Raw genomic sequence first — 23056 nt, 5'->3', positions numbered from 1 at the left:
CCTATTATAACATTTGTTACCCTTCTTATCTGTTAAGTATGTAATCCATGGCTTTCCTGGAAACAGTTTTTTCTTAATTGTTTTTGTGCTCTTTGTACTGTTCAAAATTTCGTTGATAATATTAGCTTTTTTCCCCAAGTTGAATTCTCTAAGTTTTTTCTTCACCAGTTTGTTTAGCAAATTTAGCTCAATTTTTTCAGTTTTTGTCTTGTTTTTAACTCGTTTCATTCTTTCTCTTTGATTTATTAATGTTTTTAGTTCTGCTGGTAGGGTGTTTGATTTTTGTCTGGTTTCATTAGAGGTGATTCTTTTCGTAGCTTGCTTTATAATTTCAGTAATTCTATTTGTGTGGTTATTTTCGAGCACTCTGGACAGTTCTAGTTGGTAGGCCTTTGAATTATGTCTGTTGATTTTTGAATGGACTGGTTTTTGATTAAAATGTGATTTTTTTGGTGGCGTTTTTATACTTAGATCGCATGAAACCAGTCTATGGTCAGAGTTATAATCAAAATTTCTAACTTCACAGTTTTTAACATATTTTACATCGTTAGATGAGATAATATAATCTATTTGCGTCCTAAACTCGTGATTTGGAGCTTCCCATGTCCAGATTTTGCCCTCCCTTTTTTTAAATTTTGTGTTCCAGATACCCAAGTTAAATTCCTCACAAAATCTCAACAATCTCCACCCCCTCTCATTTCTTTTCCCATAGCCATATTTCCCTATTGAGAATTCATCCATATTTTTACCTTTACCTATCTGACTATTCAAGTCTCCTATAATGAATGTATCTTTAAGCTTATTGTTTCCTAGTATACATTTCAGCTGATCATAGAATCCCTCAATCTCTATCTCGCTTGAGGCTGTCGTTGGAGCATATACTTGTATTATTTTTATTTTTTGATTACCTATTTGAACCTCTATTAGTCCCATTCGATCAGACACTGGTTGGAATCCTACAAAATTTTTAATGATATCCCTATGAATAAGAAATCCTATTCCTTTTTGCCCCCCAGCACTATCAGAATGCACCAACAAGTGGTTATCTTTTGTATTTTTAATTGTTACATTAGGACGACGAACTTCAGACAAACCTAGTATATGGATTTTACTCTTTTCAAATGCTTCTTCGAGTTCGATCATATTTTCCTCTGTTTTTAATGTACGTACGTTTAGAGTGGCTATTCTTAATGGGACGTTTGCTTTTTGGTCTTTCTTGCCCTTGGTGACCAATCTTTCTGGGCAAGCGTGATTTAGAGTGCAAGTGGTAAATTAATTCTCTGTGATAAACTCGCTAAGAAAAAAGCAATAGAGGAGGAGAGATGATGGTAGCGTGGGTTGATTTTTTCGCTCAACCTTTGAGGATCTAATTTTTTGATTTGAGAAAACATTTTAAACCAATGTGACCTTGAATTTTTTTCACTTTTGTCTGCGTATTTCTTATAAATTGATTCAGGTACTTTAGGTAGAGATATTAAAAGTAGATGGATACATACTTAGATAGATAAATAGATGGATACGCGAATGTTTATTTTTGATGGAAGAAGGGAAAGAGACGAAAAAGTGCTTATTGAACCAGTCTGAAAAGTGTTTACTGGGAACTGAGAAATTTTTATTGAAGTTGAATCTTGATCGGGTGCTTGTGTGAAAATATACATAGTATGTTCATACATAGTATTTTACTTGAGTACCTACATTTACTCTATTTTCTCGTGCAACGAGCTGAATGCAAAAATATGCTCTTTAGAGATACCCGAAGTACATAATTGAGTATGTACTACGAGTATGTAGTGATACGAAGCTATAACGTGTTTAACGATGAAATTACATTATGGAGTTAACACTGCGACGAACAGAACAAGTTATCAGATTTAATTAAAAAACAGACATTAACAATGAGTTTGATAATTGAGTTGAAAGAGACGACTTTCTTAGTGCAAGGTGCGGTTAGAATGAAAATGACGAAATATGTTCTCGGTTTGAAGTACATACAATGTATTGTAGGTATCTACGTAAGATGGAAGTGTATGGTAACGCAGGAAATTGTCGTGTGGTTTGATAAAAATATAATACTCATTTCCGAAGTACTGAGGCGATATTCAATCGATGAATTTGTGCATGAAAAATGATCACATATTTTACGTACACATTTTTAAAAAATCCACGATATTTTTATCTGAACAAAAATAAAAATAGAAAGGTTTTTTACGATTTTTTTTTAAAGAGAACTAGCGAAGTACAAACGTTATCGTTGCCTCGCTCGCGAGAATATAGGCGCATATACATATGTACCTACGTACAAGAGGCTGCGTACCTTACCTGTTCTATTGCAGGCGTATATCTTTATAGTAAATATGTTTCAAGCTTTAACGGAGTGTAAGTGAAATAAAAAGGTACATACATAAAGAGTATTAGTTACCTGAGAAAATCGGTTTGCAGATAAATATTCCGCCTAGTAATATATTTCGTCGGCAGCGTTCGGTTATACTGAGAGCGTTTAAAAAGGGCTCATAATTTATGGCTATTTGAAACGTCTCCAACAACAGACGGAATAATATCATTTATTTCGTACCTACAAGTGGGTATTCAGGTGTCATAGGATGCGAAGTCGTAATCACAAAGGAGAAGTTATGTATAAACAGTGGAAGTTGAGTACTGTGTTTTGTTGAACTACTATCCAATATACATATACATACAGCGTGGCAAGTGGCAACGTGGTCGTGCGTCATACAATACTACCAGAGTATAACTAAATACAATCTATGTTGTGCTTAAAGGCGACTCCGTAGTGTATATATAGCGCGAAAGTTACATCAGCTTATCATTATTTAACGACTATACGTGCTGAAAATAATATCTTCGCAAAATTTCAGCTTCCTAACGTTATCAATAAATCAAAAAAACAGGAACAACCGTTCCGATCTTACGTATATGGGGATGGCGTTGTATCATCGTAGACGAAAAGTGTAAAATTATAGGCCTGCAAAAGGAAGACGCAAACTGCGTATGCGACGTGATCGTGTAACGATGTGAAATAGGAAAACGGTTGGGCCCAGCGAAGCCATTGAAGAAAATTTCTCGAAAAAGGCGAGCGTACGAGACAAATATTTATTTACGTAGTACGTACCAGGCTAAAGAATTTTTTTCCTTTTTGCGTCGAGAAAATATACCAGAGTTGAGAGTTGGAACCTCTTTAAAATTTACCTGCGAATAGTAGACCTTCTATTCGTTTAATGTCACATTGTATTTTGAAAATGAAAAATTATTTCGCGTCGTGTCGTGAAGTACGTAGGTACTATACGTGCGAGTTGTAGAAATGTTTGATTTTCCTCATCCTTCTCCTTCACCACTATATAATAATTTGACAAGTTGTCATTATTCAGGGTGTCTAACGGTCATGAAAGTCATGAAAAAGTCATAAATTTTGCTCGAAACACGCTTGAAAATTAGAAAAAAAATCATATAAAATGAAAAATTTGCTCGAAAAATCAGAAAAATGAAAAAATTAAAGTAGGTATGTAGGTGATTTTTGATCCTGTAAAAAAATAACACCGCAATGCATCGAGTACCCTCCTCAATTTTGAGACAAGACATGGGAAGAAAAATCGAAATTGTCTACTTTTGAAGAGCAATTTTCTTTCAGGTTTCCTGGTACAGGTCGTGCAATTTTTTTTTCTTGTCACGACTGCGTGAATGATTTCAAAACGATCGTTTCATGTCGTCGAGTGAAAACTAGCACTGAGTACCTGTTACCTACGTAGTCTCGTATTTATCTATTACAACTACGAAAGTTTTGAAGAAATCATTCCTTAGCCCAGATTTTCTGTCGAACGACGATTTTCGAAACATAAGAAAGTGAACATTTCTCTGTATCGAATTCTAAACTTGGTACGTTTGAAATGAATGCGCATCGCGATGAAAGACCTGCATCTATGGTTGTTTTTTGTGAAAAGTTACTGAGTAGATGCTTTTCACAGTCAGGTAATGATGTTATCCACCAATTGATTGATAGCGTTAAAAGTTTACGAAGCAAATTGAGAGTAAGGTTATGTGAAAACGACAGTAGCCTTTGTGGTAGTGCGGAATTTTCTCTCATCTGGCGTGGTTAAGTCGAATAGATGTTGTTTGTTTAATATGGTTTATCAGTAAAGAGCGTATAACAGACTAACTTGAACCATCAATTACCTTCATCAATCATTCACTCACTCGTGTACATGCATCTCGCACATCACTCTCGAAACTTATATACAGTACGAAGAGCAAGGTGCCATGCCGCGCCGCGCCTCGTCGCCTTACGTCGCGTCGACCGGGGTTGACGCGGCGGTGTGCCATGGCAAGCCGTGTCGAGCTTTTGGATTCATTCGTACGCAAAACTTATCTGATTACCGTTCGCTAGACAAATGTTTATTCGCGTTACAAATCTTCGTGTGTACTGTGTACCACGAAAAACGTATACATGAACGCATGGTATACGGCTTTGTCGTATCTGTCTCTGTTTTCTCTTTCTCTTTCTCTTTCTTTATCTATACCTACCTACCTACCTACCATGTACTCGTTTCGGCAAAGGATAAAGGCGCGATAACAGGTATGGAAACGAATTCGAATTAACGAATCAACACACGACTATATGTGAACGAGCTTTCGCACGTATGTTACGATTTATTAACTCGATAACGCCTCGAATTATCGTCGTCGTCGTCGTCGTCGTGAAATACGCTACGCCGGGAAATTTCCCTTTGATGACATCTTTCAAAGTGACGCTTGATCTCGCGAATAAAACGCAAAATTATCGGAATCAAGCTCAAGTTGAAACGAAAAGAACCCCTATGCGAGCTGCTTTTTTTCTTGTATTATTTATTCCAGAAAACCCCTGTGCTTTTAAATGCTGGCAGTGGATATGCGTCGTATACTCGGCCTTATTAGCTGGTTGGATACTTTTTTAATGCTATGTAGTATTTTGGGACGTTTTATTACATGTTTAGTTCCTTTTCCTCTTTGAAGATCCGCTCGTGTTTTTGTAGGATTTCTCCCAACTGTTCCCAACTTGATTAGGATCTGATTTAATGGTAGTATGGAGAAATAATACCTAATCATTTTCTAAAAAATTTCTACTTTATTACTACTATACGTATGTAGTGCTTCTGATACATAGAAAAAGTGCTGGAAGATGCCAACATTTCTCTTAAAAATCGTAAGGAAAGTATGAAAAATCGAATTACGTACGTAGACGTATACTTTGATCAATGCTCTGGTCATAGATTAACATCTGTGTAATTTTTGGAATTATTTTAGCGTCCAAATAATGTATTTCTCGTAATCTATAAAATTGCCACCACGGTAAATCCCTGTCATAACATTTTACAGTCCAAAAAAAAAAATGGAGGAAAAAATGCTAACATATAAATTTTTTAAATTGTTGTACGAGTTGGTAAGAATTTGCGTACCAATTCCGTATAATAAAAGCGTAACAAACTGGCATAACCGTTTTTTTTCTTGATTCAAAATTGCACCAATTTGCGAATATACTTGCAGGAAAAATGTTTTCTGTATATTATACCTAAGTAGTAAGTACGTGTAAATTAAGTTGGAAATTATCGCGTCGCGTTCGAAAAAAAATAAACTGCACGTCATGCTCGCCTATAAAACTACGATTAAGACGCTTTATCGGTGTTTTTTCATCGCGGTAAGATTTTCGTTTTTTTTCCTACTTGAACCAATTACATCTGCTGCGGTTTCGTAAGTATACTTTCGCAAAGTTAATACTTAAATTACTCGCGTAGTTGCGAGTTTGAAAGATTTTATCTTTTTCAATAAATTTCTTTCCGAATTCTTCCCTGTGAAAGCATAGCATTACACCGAGCTGTTTTCTTAATTGGAATTAAACGAGGATAATTTTTAACGAGTTGTGTGTTTTTCATTCACGTAAGTCTCGCGTAATTGAAGGATTTTTATAAGCGATGGGACAGTGATAAGATTTTAATGGATAAGTTGGATATTTTCTTTTCTTTTTTTTTCTGTCGTTCAGAATCCAGAAATCGTATCGAAGGGTAGATGCGTGTACAGGGTGTCCCATAAAAACTTTGTCATGATTCGGAATTATTAAGATCGATCGAATATCTGATATGCTCGACATGTTGAAACAGCACTGGGCAGGGATTTTGAAGTTTTAAATGATGAAAACGTTTTATGTGGATGTAGTTACAACTCTCCTGATGGACGAACATAAAAATTGAAGGGTTATGAGGTTGTGAATACTTTCAACTGGAACGTGTGGAGTTTGAAATCGTCATCGAAAAATTATAATAATTGTGGCGTCCGTTTTTTTTCAAGTCTATCGACGAGAATAAATTAATTTTTTGGTGGATCCGGTTCGATCCTTCAGATTGATCGCCTCAAAAATTGAGGAAAAGGAAACAGCTTCGGGAGAATTTGCATATTTTTTTAGATAGGTACATATGACGAAAATATAAATTTCACTGAGACTCCGGAAAGGTGGAAAACTTTTTTCTATGGAACAAAACATCCTATGTAAACGTAAAAATACCTTGATACATTCAAAAACGAGTAGGAGAAAAAATTGAGTAGATATTTTCGCAAGCTTATAAAAAGCTTTCGGCTGTACGCGACGATTTTAATTTTTTCCAAGTTCCAACCGCGCTGCGCTGCTCGCTCTCGTTGTTAAAAAAACAGGTATTTTCCGAGCAACAATTAATATCAATCAAAACCATATGACATTGTTCTCACCTCGTTGAATCGTGAATATTTAATAACCACGTTGTCATTTCCAATAACGATTACATTTTCGAAAAAGAAAAAATGGAAAAAATACTCGGTGGTGCTGCGGTTGCAAACAGTACGCGTAGGTAGGTAGGTAGGTATTACTGAAATACGGCGTAAAATTTTCATTTCTTGTATAGGAATGGCGTACGTGTGTGTGTTGGAACACGTTTATGAAAATGTACAAACGTCGAGTCATTTTTGACATGTTCTTTCATTTAGCTGTCGTTTGTCGTTGTTCTTATCAGAAAAGTTGTTCATTTGTGTTAGTTAGCTGTTATTTGGAAAACACGCCGAGTTTCATAAAATATTTACCTCGTGTTATTTTTAATTTGCTAAAATGTCACCGTCGCATCGCGTCGAGTCGCATCGCCTGAGAAAATTTCTTTGTTATTTCAGCGTCACTTTCGCGGTGAAATTATACTCGTAGTAGGTATATAGAAAAGCGAGGAGAAGACGACGGTTTTCGTGATAGTGAAAATGTAAGCCTTTTCTCCGGGGCGAGATATTTTTGTCGAATTGTAACCGTCACGAGAGTAGAAGGAATGACGAGTGAGCGAGCGTTCGATAATTTGAAAAATTTTACCCTTTTCTCGGATGGCGATGGCGATGGCGATGGCGATGGCGCTGCGGTGGTGAAATCATCATCATCATCTGACGGAAACTGCCGGTACGGTACGCGGGTACGGTATACCAGGCCTCTTGGTATCCTACCAGAATATACTGTACTGTATCCAAAACGTAGAAAATGGCAATCGTCCTTAATGCGTAGTTTTATTACGTATGAGTCATCAATAAAAGGCGAACGAAAAGATTAGATAGGTACTTGCAAGGGTCAAGAATGGTCATGCTGCGTTCGTAGTCGTATCAGCGGTCACGTATATAATTTTAAGAAAATAGCAAATTTCATCGTGTGATGTAAAGAATGCTATGTGGTAAAATCTTTGCCATTTCAAAGATGACCTTTAAAAGTAAATGACTTCTAGACTAGGAGTGTGATTTATTTACATAAAGTGCCCTCCTCATCTATCCTTTTCTTCCATCTTCGTGTTATATACTTTACTCGCATTTATGACGTAAGAGGTTTTCTTTGTATACTCGGTATGTACAAAAGCAATACAGCAACCGAAAAGAAAACTCGGTAAATGGAGTGTCTTGGAAATTACGTCGACCTAGCAAATTCTATTTGGGAACGATGTAGCACTACGGGCGTTGTTATGTTCGTTAATTTTGAAAGTTTTTTCTCTCTATTCTCTACGTGTTGTCGTGTCGGCCCAGTAACCGCGTAAAAACCGCCATATGTGATGTGAAAAAAATGAGCAGCAAGCCGGATGAAAGTTGAAAATCAGCGTTTTGTCATTTTTTCGTACTCATATGTATGTACCTTGCTAGAGCTATACGTAACGTAAGCCTATACTTTATTGTAGTGTGTAACTGTGTACTGGTGCCTTTCACTCGCTACCACGTACACACAGTGGTATGCTGGAGTGAAAAGTGAAAAATCTATTGTAGTTGTATGAAAAAAGGGCTTCGAACATTTCATAATCCTACGGGGGCCTGTATAATGAAAAAGGTTAAGAAGCGTTGGTCGCCTAGTCGTCGATATTAATATTACTACATATACACATCGACCCGCCGCGCCACCCTTCTTCTCGTATTCGCTTTGACAATTTTTCTCTATCCGAACCACATCGTAGAGAATTTGGATCATAACGTTGGCTTCGCGTATAAAACGTATTGACACAATAATGGAAAAAAGATGGTAAATGAAGAGTGGAAAAATGCACGAAATATACAGGGTGTTCCGACTGCGGACAATTTTCTTTTATCGGTGACGTGGAATTTCGAGTATGCTTTTTTCAACGGAATCGTGTTACGAAAGCTCCCTATGCGTATAACTTCGAATTTTTATTCACCAAAAAATTCAACATAATTGTGTACTTTTTGCTATGGTGTTTTGAGCTGATTGTGAGCTTTTCATTTATAAAACGTTTTTAGTGGAACCGGTTTGCAAATTTCATTTTACACTTCTCTAATCATTTGTAAAATTTGAAAAAGGCTGTCGACCGAGAAACGAGGTTTAATTTCTATTTTAATGGTCTGTATACAGTCATCAAACAATCGTGAGTAAAATTTGATTAAATTGACAAAGCACACAAAAATGTATCATCAACATAAACTTTTCAGATGCTAAAGTTTTTTTGATTTTTAGTGGATTTTTAAACGTCAAAATTTGGCCGAAATTGTAAAAAATTCATACATTTCAACAAATTGACCCAGAACGCTGGAATTTGTGACCCTCCACTCTCCGAATCGGTTAAAACAGCTTGGAATCGGAAAACTAAAATTTACTTTATACCCGAATTTCAACATGGCTTCAAGCAGTTCTGGTGCCTGCATCTTTTATGGAAATCCCAATTTTCGAAAAAAAAGGCTCTAAACTTATGAATTTCAACTTTAGCTCGTATAAACGCGAATGGTTCTTGCTAATGAGTGATCTAATTGACCGATTTCATTGCATTTTTTCAAAATCGGGTTTTACCAATTTTGTGGCCATAATATTATATCTCAAAAAAATACACGGTTTTGAACCGATCGGCAGAAATTGATTTTTTTGGAAAAACGGTGTGCCTAGTCGGTCGAGTCCAACAAACACAAATCACATCAAAAATTTAAAGAGACGAAAAAACATTGTAATATTTTCAAATTCAAGATGGGACACCTTGTATGAAAAATTCCATTATAATCCACTGGAAAGACTAAGCTCTAGATATTTTTTTAATTATACCGACGGCGAAGTACCTAGAAACTGTAATATGCTCCGAGATTTATTGCGTTATGCATTATGTAGGTATGTTATAAAACGTCCTATACGGTTTTACATGCTCTTAAGTACGAGTTTGTCATAAAATAAAATGACAAAACGAGCTTTAGCAACATTTTAATGAATCTAAATGTATGAATACCTATGGTCGGAAAACGCATCACCGTTGAATGTCGATAAACCAGGTAACGTTTTACGATGCGACCGCGTCAGTAAACTTAACGCTGCTTCAAAAAATAATACCAGTTTTAATTTTTATTCGCGTTGTAAAGTTCGTACCAGAACGAGAGCGCGATGCGATGGTGTTTAATAAGTTGCCTATACAAACCGCCGTAAATACGCGATGAGAAAACGTCGTCGGTCGTCACTGCCTGTAGGTAGAGGTACTTGTTTGGTATGCAATAGTGAAACTCGACGGGTTGAGAAATTGCATTAAAATGATATTAGGATTTCGCTCGATTTCGTTGCGATAATGCATCTCCCAACAATAGTTTATTATTTGTACTTGCAGATTACGGTACGAGAGAGTGGATTTCACGATAATATACGTTGGATAATATCCGGCGAATATTTTTAATCGCGCTATTTCCAATTGGACGAGTTCGGAGAAAAATGCGACCGTGCAGAATTGGGCGACATTGGTCGAACATTTGTGTTATCTAGAAAACAGGTGAAAATGACGAGAGTATTTTTTACGAGCGGTACCATTCGGCTAGTATATTTTTAATTAAATATTTTTTCAATCCGTTAATTAAATTCGATTATTCAGCGTAAAAACTGAAAGTTGGAAAAACCCGTCTGTAATGTTTTTTAATTAAAATTTCGCGGAGTAAAGTTTTCGTTTTACCTAGAATTTCATATTTTCTCCGCGCTTTTTCTCCCTTTTTTTGCTTTTTTTTTGACGAATCGGCTTTATTCGCTACCGTTGAATAATTAAATAGAAGTGTTCATTTGCAAAAGAGATCTCTCAATTTTGTAATTTCAAGCTTCGATAAGCGTTACATGTATTACTATATTTTGGAAATGACTCGTTTTAACGTAGATACCGCCGTTAATTACGTAGCTTTTAATTAATTAGCAGTTATTGCATGTAACATGTAATGAAACGAAGACTGTGGATCAATATATGTACTATGTACAATGTACATACAATCCAGCTATCATGATGTCGCTTCTTTCGCGAGTTATTAATCATCTAGGGAAAAATACCAGTGTGTTATCGCCAACAACATATTAGTATATTGGAAAGCTATTCGATTGCTGTGTTCATATTTCACCCCTGAAATCATCCCAAACTCGTGTTGAGTTGAATCGATTGCCAATTCTTATGGAAACTCGTAGAGAGAGGAGGCAAGAAATTAAATTATAGCGTGGAATAATAGAAGAATGTCGTTTAAAACGCAGATCTCCGGATTTGATCCCACTTCTTCCTCTATAATTATTTTGAAGATATGCGCTGATAATGGAGAGGGGGTGTTATTTTGGCTCCAATTTTGTCCAAAATTTCTAAAATAGAAGGTCGTGTAATATACCAATTGACAAGTTTTAATTGGGCACGTTCTGCAGTGCTTGAAATCCCTACACCACTTCTTCAAAAAGAGTCAAAATTTAAACTATAGTGATCTCTGATTGTGCGATACAAGTAAAAAAAGTGAATTTGATAAATTCGAAGATTGGAGTATTTTCAACACCTAGGATTTTGGCACCATCTAAGGTAAAATACGGATCTTGAAGCAGGCTTTGTCGAAAAATCGAGATTATACCTACGTACGAGTATGTTCTTGTACAGCGTATGATGTTATAACAAGAATTGATGTGAAATCATAAGATTCAAGGTCTCAAACCTAATGCAACTGATTTGGAATTACCATCGTGATACAGCTGGGAAATTGAAAAACCAAAACTCGATCTACCCAACATCGCAGTACTACACGTGGAGTTGATTTTGTTTTTTTAGGAAAAAAAATTATTAGGTACACCTATACCTACTGTAAAAATTGTCTTTATGAGTGAAACGACACGACGACATAAAGATGGGGTCTTCAATTTAATACTCGTCGAAAGCTGACCCTTGACAGTACATCACCAAAAAGTTATAGCTATTTGTTTGGCTTAACTCTCATTAATTCGCAAACCTATATACGTTGGATACGTTAAGAACAGCACGACAAGGCGCGCCATCGCCACCAGCACGACCACCACTATAGTTAAAAACACTCCTACAGTCGCGCATATCATTAATCATTTTGTTGTCGAAAGCGAAACAATACTTTGCAGTTTTCACAAGTACCGAAATTAAAGACTTCGACATTTCGTCGAAAATTAACTTCGTTAGTTTTCAACTACCTCCGGCTGGAAGCCACGTCTTGTACGTTGCACTCTCACCGGTCGTGCTCCAATTTTCAACCGCTCACCTCGCCCATTCGTCTCGAAACCAAAAGCGCCGAAAAATATTCGCATAACTTCTCCAACATCCGCCATTAATTTATTCCTTTTTTGTATTTAAAAGTGTTCAATTTTTTAAGAAACCGCTCACCGACATCACCACCTCATACCCTCTTCGTAGCCTGAATTATTCGTTAATTATAGTCCAAGTTTACAATTGTTTTACAACCCTAGGGTCCGCTTTAGCTCGACTTTTTCTTCAATCAGTAATTTTATCATTTCAACGTATAATTGATTCGCTTCTCTTCTTTTACCCGTATTATTTACTTGTTGAATTTTAACGAATTGCAAATTACCTAATGAACCATGCATACGCAAATTTTTACCATTCATTAGTTCCTTCTTTCTTTCTTTCGTTTTCTTTTACTTTTGCTTTCCTTTTTTCAGTTTGGTTAAATTTTTTTTCGCACCCTTGAGGTTTTATTTTTTTAATGAATAATAATTTTCGGGTGTATACGTTTGAGTGGTATAATTACACGAAGAAGGAAAACGGAAGAGGGTAAAAAAAAAATGAAAATCAAGAAGTATAATTTTGCCGAATACGAGGCATAAAATTCAATTTCTATGAAAATGTTTTAGCGTTAAAAAGGTCGTATGCGAAATACCAGATGAGTAACGTTAAAAGTTCTATGCTTGATTGCTAATTTTATATAACGCTCTTTAACATTCGCACATAATGATGCTTCGTGAAAACACTTCGGTCGAGGTTAAAATTTAGTTCGCTAGAAAAAGCGTCAGTATATCGGCGCGTATGCTTTCACTGGCGTGCCACTTTATCATATCGAGTGAATGAAGTAGGTACGTACGTACGTACTACGTAGGTATGGTATACGTAGCATGTAACTTCGGTCTCAAGCCGATGCACAAATTCCGAGAAAAAACCCCTTGAACTTCTCGTAGCATACTACACATCGCACTATGTGAGTTATGGGATTTTATTTTGAAAAAAGGCAAATTAGGTGGTTAAATTTGCTAAATAGTATATCGATATTGAAACATTTTCTGCAAATTTTGTTTTTTTGATATTTTAACTAAAATTGAGAAATTCTGTTAGCAAAATTCAAAGTCGAGAAAAAATGCTCACGATTTTAAAACTACTGAAAGTAATACTTTTCATCAGGAATAAATATTATTAAAGACTGCAAAAAAATACTCTTTCAGTTCGATCCTGCATAGTAAAGGCTGAAGGGGCTGAAGGATGAAGGGAGAAGGAGGTAAAATATTTTAACGCCGGGGCAGTATACTTTTATTACGGGAAATTAATGGATAGAAATTTATTACGTACGCGTAGTTATCTTCTGTGTATTATAAAATCGCCGGAAATGGATATTGATGCTATAGATGAAACAAAACAACGCAACGTGGCTTATTTTAACCTTTTTGTGCCTGGGAGGAAACTGGCAGCTACTTTTTCGACATTTTCTCGCGGATATGCTTCATGTTGGGTTTATATGAGAACAAATTCATCTTGCCTAAATGGCCTCAAATTCTCAATTTTGAAAGAAATGAGAGACTGGAGGGTACATAACATTATGTACATAAGTTCTTATGTCTTGATCATGTTTGAGGGCATTGGTAGGAGTCCAGAAGGATCGGATTGAGAGAATGAGTCGATTTTCGAACTCGGAGCCGCCGAATTAGTAACATCAATATGCCACTTCACTTTGGAATTTTTTTTAATTTTGATCAAAATTGTGGGCCTTGTGTCCAGTGGGGAGTTGAGAATTTATTTTGAAAATTAGTTTCTAAAAAAAAAAAAAAAAGTAAAAAATGATCCTTACTGTGATTTTTTCAGATTTTTAAGTAGTTCATTTCAATCTTCATGTACTTACTCATTATGAAAACGTCGACTATCTCTGTGAAAGTTTGATTTTGAACTTTTCAAATTTCAATTAGGTATTAATTTTGAATTTCCTATTTATTATTTTTGAAATTCCGCGGGTACAGAATTGTTTCAAGTGTGTACGAACGGGAATGAACTTTGAATTTGTCGAGCAAAATACCTGTCAATTGAATTTTTTAGGGGTTTTAAAATGGCTCAAAAATTGATTTGAAAATTTTAATAAGAGTAATACATATATTATGTACAAATTACATTACGTACTAGGTACCTATTGGTACCTCAAAAAACAATTTTCAATCAGAGAGCAATGTTCTTTTTAAATTTCTGTCTATCAAGTAATAATCAACATTTTTCAATTTTATTTTTCTGCAGCTACTCAATCTTTGCTGAAAGCATGGCCATTTTTCAGATCGCCGGAATTTTTTGAGTTGAATTGAAACTCTTCTCTATAATCTATGCACAATGCACATTGGTATTGACTGGACGAAATTTGGAAACTCGTTCAATTTTAAAATGAGCTATACCATTTTGGGTTGTATTCGAGTTCATTTCTTCTCATTCTCTGTGCCCTGCAAGGCTACAGTTTTCAAAACAAAAAATTGAAACAGCATAAAACCCTAAAAATCATATTCGTGTAGGAAAAACTTGAAAAAAGTAATCTGTACTTTCCTCCTAGGCATACGAAATGGTTAACCAACCAATGTGTGAAAATAAATGACAAAAACGCTGGAAATGTTTTCAGGTGATTTGCTAGCGTTTCAAGTGTACTCCTATAACCGTATAACGATAAACATTACAGTTCACCGATAATCCGAGGGCGATACGAAATTCCCTTTTAACAATGTTTTCTCGTTTACCAATACCTATCTACGTCTATATGTAGTGAACCCATTGGTAAATTACATTTCGCAATCTTACCGTGTGAATTTTTTTCTCTGTTTGCAGTTACGGTTCAAAGATGTGCAGCATGCGGTTGGATGGACGCTGAGCGGCAAATCTGGCATTTCTGCTTGGCCAGCCGAGGCTACCAAACGCCTCAGTGTTGTTATACTCACCACGTTCACTTTATTGGTTATAAGACTGCAAATTATGGGATCTAAATTGCCTATATTTACAAGGTAAGCTGATTGAATTGACGTTTTTGGTGATTAAGATTAATTTCGAGCTCCATGCAGTTCGATAATGGTGATAATTTTGAATCTTATCTGGTTATTTTTATCAAAAAAAAAACAAAAAAAACATTTCAACCGACTACGATCATTTTTTACTTGGTATACCTACTTGCGTTTTTTCTTTCAAGGAGACATGAAAAAAATGAAACTCTGTTACAATGTTTTTCAAAGACTTCTTTGAAAATTGTTTTCTATGTTTCCTTCATTTTTTTAATAATTTTCTTTATGCGCGCTTTAAAATTTCGAAAACCATATTTTTGTCCCCCCGTTTCATCTCCTCACCTTTCTCCACGATCGGCATTCAAATATCCTTACAAATCATGTCGTGGAAACGAATCGCTCGTATTTCAAAGAACAGAGATCGATTTCAGCTCTAAAAACGTACCTATGTAATCCGATTAAATTTAGGTTTCAAATTATGCGTATGAAATTTGATAAAAAGCCAGTAAAACGCGTGTAATTGCTGTAAATTTGGCATTTTACCAGTTTTCAGCATTTGAAAAATTTTCGGTGCGTTAAATCGTCGATGTACGTAATTTTTTTATAATCTCCGGGAGTTTGTGAAATTGCTCCATGATTATAAGTGTTCCCTCGTAATTTCACGCTTTACGTAATTTTTTCAAGGTTTCTGAAATTATAACGTCGCGACTTTCATAGTTTATTCTTTCAAGCGGAGGGAAATTTGATTTGTTCATGGTTTTCGTCTGTTTCGGCTGCCACGTAGCTTTCTTACACCCCCTATTGAATTTGAACCGAAAAACTGTCAGTAGTAATTGGGGAAAAAATGATTGACATCGAATGAAAAGAATTCAAATTTTGGTGAAATCGGTTAGAAATAAGGACGTTTTGGAGATTAATTTTTTTCAACTTTTTTTTCTCGTCTGTCTACTGCAAGCAGTGGAAAAATTTGTAAACGATCATGGTACAAAAAAGTTGAATTGCGATGTAATAAGTAAATCTTTACTCGAGAACCATCTGGTAAATTTAACATCGGAATTTGAGAATAAATTTCGCGCCTTTTCATTACAACGTTTAAAATCTGCGAATTATAAATTACATGAAAGAGCAAATTTAGTTCAGCAGCTTTTTATATTATGCTTGCGTCAGTTTAAATTATGTACTTTCGAAAAACGTATTTAAAAATATATCAAGGTTAAAAAAAACTCGCATAAGTTTATAAACTTGGCTCGGCCGCCAGAGTGTTAATTAAAATTAAAATTCCAGCTAAATTGTAAATTTAGCCACCTAGAATACCCAAAAGATATAAATTCTGAATGAAATCCCATGTTAAATTCTAAATGCTCCGTAGTAAATTTTAATTGACGTTTTATATTTTTGATGCTGTTAATGAAAGAAATAAACTTTAAATGAAGTGGGATATGATTATTTTTTTATATCCCCAGTCCACCTGTTGGAAATCTACTGTCACATAGGCTGTTATGCTGCGTGTAGATATAGGGGTACCTTACCTACTATTTACCTAGTACCTACAATGTACATTAGGAAGTAGGTAGCTGATAGGTACATTTTATGGGTGAAAGGGAAAGAGAGGATATACACTCCAAAGTTGAGTCAATATTTGTTGACGTTTTAATAAAGCTTTGAACGCTCAAGTATAAATTTTGTATGTATGTACGTATGTAGTATGTACCCAAAGAAGTTTGAGTAAATAAGTATTAAATAATTTGAATTTTAAAAACGTTTCTAAAGCAAATACATTTATGTAAAATTATCTCTACGTAGTGACACATCATAATTAAAAAGTCCGCAATAAAGAAAAACATTGTGTACTTTTAATTACAAGTCGAATTTTTATTTAATTTTCGTTACGATGTTAATTCTTGATTGAAGTATGTCTACATTTTTGTGTTAGGAAATGAACGCGGTGCAATTATATCGTTTCATCTTACAGGGTGCTTCAAAAATGACTTTGACTCTCTACGCTAAAATAATATCGATTACAGTTTTCCTTAAAAATACTTCCTATTTCCTTCTAGAATTAAAAAAAATATCCATGAAAAAACCTCTCGTTATAAAAAATCAAGAGAGGGATGATTTCAAATTTTGAAAATCCAAAACTAGAACATTTGAAAATCTATAAAAACAAAACCAAAATCAATGTTTGTTCTCTTCTCAGGCACTTTTTCAACGTAATATCAGCTAAAAACATGTTTTTACACAACATTTTCTGACGTTTAAGCAAACATTTTGGGGGGCGGAATGTATACCTACGTAGGCAGTGGCGTAGCCAGGATTTTCTCAAGGAGGGGGCAAACCCAGATTTTTAGGCATGAAAAATTGAAATGAGGGGTAATTTTCTAGAAATCTATTGTAATGTGTGGTGATTCCACTAAAATGAAGGCAAAATTACTGCTCGAGCGAAGCGAGAGCGAAACTTTTTGGAAAAAATGGGTCCAAACAATGAAAAAACGTCCATTTTTGCATGTTTTCTTTCAAATTTTCGCTCTCAAGGGGGGGCCATGGCCCCCTTCGCCCCCCTTGGCTACGCCACTGTACGTAGGTACCTAATTAGTGAAGTTGTGAGAAAATTTCAACCATAAATGACCTATCAAATTGTGGTACAATCAGAGATTAAATAGAACTAAAAACGTATTCCTACTCACAATTTTATTCTCAAAAATCTGTAAACAATATTGAAAAAGCAACACGCGAAATCCTAATGATTTTACACAAAACCTTTCACCTTTAAAAATTTTTATTATTTCTTGTAAGGTCGATGTGGATAATTGTTAACAAATTTTTCAATTTTGTTTTTTTCATCATATTTTATGCATTTTTTCGAGTCTATTGCAGTCTCAAATCTGACTTCATATTCGTCATCGGGATAGTCGTTTCATTCGAAAACAACACCAATATCGACGACTTGCCTCAACTTCGAAATTGGGGATGGGGGTGCTCCTGCAGCCTCAACTGGGGCTTTGAAAAACCAAAACTCGCAGGATATGATTTCTTTATGCCTTCATTAGTTAGATACCAAAGTTTTATCCAAAAGTGTAAATTTCTCGTAGGTATATTTTAATGAATTTCTATTGGAATGTTGAAATTTTGAAGGTTGAGTTTAATATTTCTTAACTACAATACAAACACTACCCAAAAATACGATTTCTCCACACTTCCTTCGAATGATTTACTGCCCAAAATCGGCCCCTATCTCGAAAATAAGCGGGTCCGGCGCTGGGAAAATTGAATTTTCAAGAAGAGCTCGTTCGCGAGCCTATTTTCAGTGCAAAACATTTCACTTCCCCGATTTGATTTACAGAATCGTTTTTTAAGCACTCCAGTCTATAACAGCTGATTTAATAAAAACTAATTAACTTGTGATTATCTTTACATTAAAAGAATAGAGTTGACCAATTTTTTCAAATGAGCAAAACGCTTTGTTTACAATTACCTCTTGTTTACAATTACCCACATTTACCTTAAATGTTTAAAGAATTCGATACCTACATTGGTACCTTATTATATTTTTTAATCAAAAAATGATCGTTATTTTATTGAACACCCTGTATAATACGAATACCACCCTTCGTACATACATATAGCAGTTCTGATAGTAAAAATTTGCGAGATAATTTGTATACGATTGTAATAAAGTTCCATTTGTATTCTTACAGATTTGATAATCCGGCTTCGGTATCCGAATGGCCTACCAGATACCTTACTTATAATTATTTGGTCAGCGTTAATTTCTGGCTGCTATTGTTTCCCTGTGATTTATGCTGCGATTGGACAATGGGCACGATACCGTTGGTGGAAAGTATCATGGATAAACGTAACTTGGCGACTTTGGCTTCTTACCTGGTCATAGGCATGCTGGTGTATGTGGCTTTTGTTTCGGAAAACAGACAACAAACTAATAATATTATTATGGTAATGATACATATACATACGTGTGTTATAAATGTAGTATGTAGTTTTGTGCATTGTACAACCTATAGTTGGATCTCTACGTGTTTTATCTCTTTCAGTTGACATTTTTTCCCTCATTCCCTTCCTCTGTCATCTGTGTCTTTTCTACGTACCTACACATTTAGTGGAAGTAGTTCGAAAATTCACACGTGTTTGCAGTTATCGGATTTATGTACGCCGGGTTTCAGATGCTTCGGGACGAATTTACAGTTTCAACACTTTTCAAAAACTTTCTTACTCGTAATGTTTTCCGAGTCGGCTTAAAGAAAATTAAACTATTTCGCATTATTTGCAGATTTGCAAATTATGTAAAAGGATGGCTCACTGCATTAAGCATTAACGCGAATGCCGTCTTTATCGATTTGCAATGTTTGAATGAATTCAAATTGAGTAACTCTCGTATAATAGGTTGATCACGCGACGCAACGACGCGACGTCGAATCGGTGCAAAAATACTCTTAATCCTGTTAGTCGAAGTAATTTTTCGCCGTCGAATCGTCGTGATAAATCGAAGTAAATGATGATTTCGCCCTTTCATCGGTAATTCAAGCTTAATTCGCGGATTTATTCGTAGAAAAAAGCGAGGGAATTTCGTTAATTCGCCCAACTTTCCATTCGGATTTTCGGCGAAAACTGTATAGATGGAAATTACGTTCTTGAATTTGGGAAAAATTTTAACGACTTGACTCCTACGGTGTGAAGTAAAATGCTGAAATCGTCTCGCATATTTCAAACGACCCCCTGTACTCACGAGAGGTGTTTCGCGTGGTACCTACTTTTTTCAGTCCTTGAAATAACCTTTAATTTTTATCCTAATAGAACGTCAACGATGCGAATTTTTTTCATGTGGGATCCCAATCGGTGATGCGCATTGAATGGAGAAAAAAAAGGCAAAAGAAAGATCGTTAAATGGTAAAAATTTTACATGGTTTTTGATTGCGATGGTTTACACAGTCTAAGAGGAGAGGTAAATTCACTCGGTACTTTAGATTTGAACGGGATTTTGACAAGCTGCGCTACGAAGCTCGATTATGGGAAGTTTTTTTAACTGAGAGAGACAAAAGCGTGCAATATCGAAATGTTACGTTCGGAATGTTAAAATGTTTCATTTGGTATTTGGATTTAGAAAACGGTTGTTCCCGTCTTTTTCTTTATCATCTCGAGGGATCCTTGACTCTGTGCATCGGTGCCGTTCCCCGCCTGCCTCCGTGTACTTACGAATAATGTTTTTAAATTTTAAACCTTTATTCGTTAAAATGTTTACATGTCAAGTCGATGTTGATTTACTACGTAGTATTTTGAATTACGTTATTTCATGTTTTTACAGAGCTTGGGATTACTGGTCTTTCCTTTTTTACCCGCTTCAAACTTATTCTTTCCGGTTGGATTTGTCATAGCTGAAAGGGTTTTGTATATGCCATCAATGGGATTTTGTATGCTGGTGGCTTACGGCTTCGGACTTATGATTGAAAAAAGGTACGATAGAATTTATACATATCAATTGATAGAAATAATATCTCTATGGTAGAAATAGGTAGGTACTTTACTTACCTACTACCTAGTCTTCGTAAAATTGAAAAATGTAACGAGTCACGAATTAAGATGATTTCTAAGTTTATTTTGTTCTGCCAAAGGATGCGTCACTTCGTGTAACGATATTAGAAATTCTAATTTTGATGCAAAGTGGCACTTGAAAGGTCGGAAAAAACTGTTTTGATACCTGAAAAAGAAAAGGATTTTTGTCTGCATATTATTATTATCATTACGTTTTAAGACCCACACTAGCTTCTCAACTCGTATTCGCTTTTTTGAGATTTTGTGCACATTTTTTGAAAAGTTTTCACCCTGAAAATACATTTTCTCGTGGTACATAGATGAAATGGAATACGACTAGAATGAAATACTTACTCGTATTCTCATTTTTCGACATTTTTATGCAGTTTTTCGAAAATTCCCTTCCCTCCTCACCCCTATTATGTACTTTCATTCTATACTGAAATTGTATCTCGTAACATGATTGATTACTGCTGAATTGCTACCAAAAACGACGTTTTCTATTTTTGAATTTTTTAATTTCGACTGATTTTGCTTGTGGGTAGTAATTTTCAATTTTAAGTATGATTTTTTTATCGCTTTCCTCTCTCACTATGAGATTGTGGTGAAATTTTAAACGATTACTTTCGTAAGTGGTTTTTTAAATTTACGTAAATTTTTGTAAATTGGAAAATTCTACGTATAAATTAATAAGTAGGCTACCTATCTCGAAGGCATAAATTTCTCCGAATTAGTTAGGTTTTGCATTGCAGTAGTACCTAGGTACACTTTTTTGTGGCTTCATTGTTTCCTAAACTTTTATTCCGTAAATTTTCTTGTTTTTCGATTCATAAATTTTTGCCGATTCGCAGATGTACAAATTCAACGCTGTTGTGCTTTTCAAATTTTACTTTTATTAATTATGCAATTTTTCCGACTTGGAGCATCTCTTTATTCTGAAATAGTTCCATGTTGGGCGGATTTCTAGTTCACGAGGCATTCTCTCTAATTATTCGTGAAGTGAGTTTTGATGTCGGAAAGTTTTGAACCGTTACAGAAAGTTGCCCGCGAGGATTTTATTCGACACGTAATTGTCATTTCGGCTGGTTGATTTTTTTCCCTTTCTAATGACGCGACGCCAACGTCCAAATTATAATTTCAAAGGTTTAAATATTTAGATAGACCTAGTTTTTTTTTCTCTGCCGTCGTCGTTGGTTTGTGTATAACTCTTTTCGAGAGTGGAAATTGCCAATCGATATGAACTTGGTGATTCGAGAGAAATAACGTAAAGTACCTAACCTATCGCCAAATAAAATAATTTTCCGACGAGAGTTTTGAAAATTTTATTAATTTTGATGATTGTGAAAAAAGCCTTTGGAATTTTAAATATCGGTCGTGTTAAATTATTGAATTACAGGCAGAAAAAATGACTGTATTCAAACACGAAACGACGCTCTTTTTTCAATATTTGAGCGGGAAAAAAATTCGCCGAATCTAGATAACGAATAAATAATTCGACGTGTTGGTACACCGAGCGTAGAAAAAATATACAAATTTATTCGTGGTTTTTTTTTCGAGCAACATTTGCGTTATTATTGAAACCGCAAAACTGTATATATGGCCGCCACTCACGTAACTAATAAAATGCACATTTTAACGCAAAACTTAATTACAGTTAGCATATTTAACGTTTGTCGAATAATTTCAAAGTTGAACGGATACGTAGTTTACTCGTTATGTACCTCTACCTACATAATATCTATACATACTCGTATACGTCGATTCGGTTTTTAATCGACGAATTTTGATTATCGCCGTCGTTTTTAATGAGATAATTGCCTAAAATTGCGTGCTTTGTAGGAATCGAAAATTAGGATGGTTTGCGGTGGTAATGCTGGTGCTGATACACGCTACGAAAACATACCGACGTAATTCCGACTGGAAAGATGAATATAGTATTTTCATGTCTGGATTGAAAGTAAATCAAAGGAACGCCAAGTTATTTAATAACGTTGGTCACGCTTTAGAAAGTCAAGGTCGATACCTGGAAGCTTTGAAATATTTTCAAAAAGCCGTTTCGTAAGTTATTTCATTGTTTATCGTAGGGTGTTTGATGAATGGATGTTGAGTTGCCAGATTTGATGTACCTAATACTTACCTATTTACCTAACGAGAAAGATATATACTGCTGATGAGAAGATGAAGTGTACCTTTTGAGAAGTCCCATTTATGAATTAAAGGGACAAAATCTTCAAAAATTATTGAAAATTTTTTTAAAAAATCATCTAGCTATAATACTTATAAAAACTGAAGAAGCTAAGTTACCAAAAAAAGACTACCTACCTATAGATTTAGATACATCCTCTCATCAAACCCCTGTTATAGCTTTTTTAAATGTTTTGTCCACTTTTTTTCAAGTTTTTTCTTCTTGCTACAGTGTTCAAAATGACGATATCGGTGCTCATATAAATCTCGGTCGTACGTACAATCATTTGAAAATGTTTAAAGAAGCGGAAGACGCTTACTTAGACG

The 23056-nt window shown here is 35.2% G+C and overlaps 1 protein-coding gene across 1 annotated transcript in view; it reads left to right on the top strand.

Annotated features, from left to right (window-relative positions):
* Tmtc3 (Transmembrane O-mannosyltransferase targeting cadherins 3) overlaps positions 1 to 23056 on the top strand; it is a 51257-nt gene that overhangs the window by 24750 nt on the left and 3451 nt on the right. The window contains exons 7-11 of the mRNA XM_065345416.1: positions 14835 to 15007; positions 18697 to 18952; positions 20319 to 20467; positions 22385 to 22603; positions 22962 to 23055. Coding sequence (XP_065201488.1) covers positions 14835 to 15007; positions 18697 to 18952; positions 20319 to 20467; positions 22385 to 22603; positions 22962 to 23055 — 891 coding nt within the window. The remainder of the gene's footprint in view (positions 1 to 14834; positions 15008 to 18696; positions 18953 to 20318; positions 20468 to 22384; positions 22604 to 22961; position 23056) is intronic.

Source organism: Planococcus citri, chromosome 1 (genome assembly GCF_950023065.1).
Source record: "Planococcus citri chromosome 1, ihPlaCitr1.1, whole genome shotgun sequence".
In the NCBI taxonomy this organism is placed as follows: domain Eukaryota; kingdom Metazoa; phylum Arthropoda; class Insecta; order Hemiptera; family Pseudococcidae; genus Planococcus; species Planococcus citri.
Note: the sequence above shows the minus strand (reverse complement) of the source record. Positions and strands in the feature narration are given on the sequence as shown.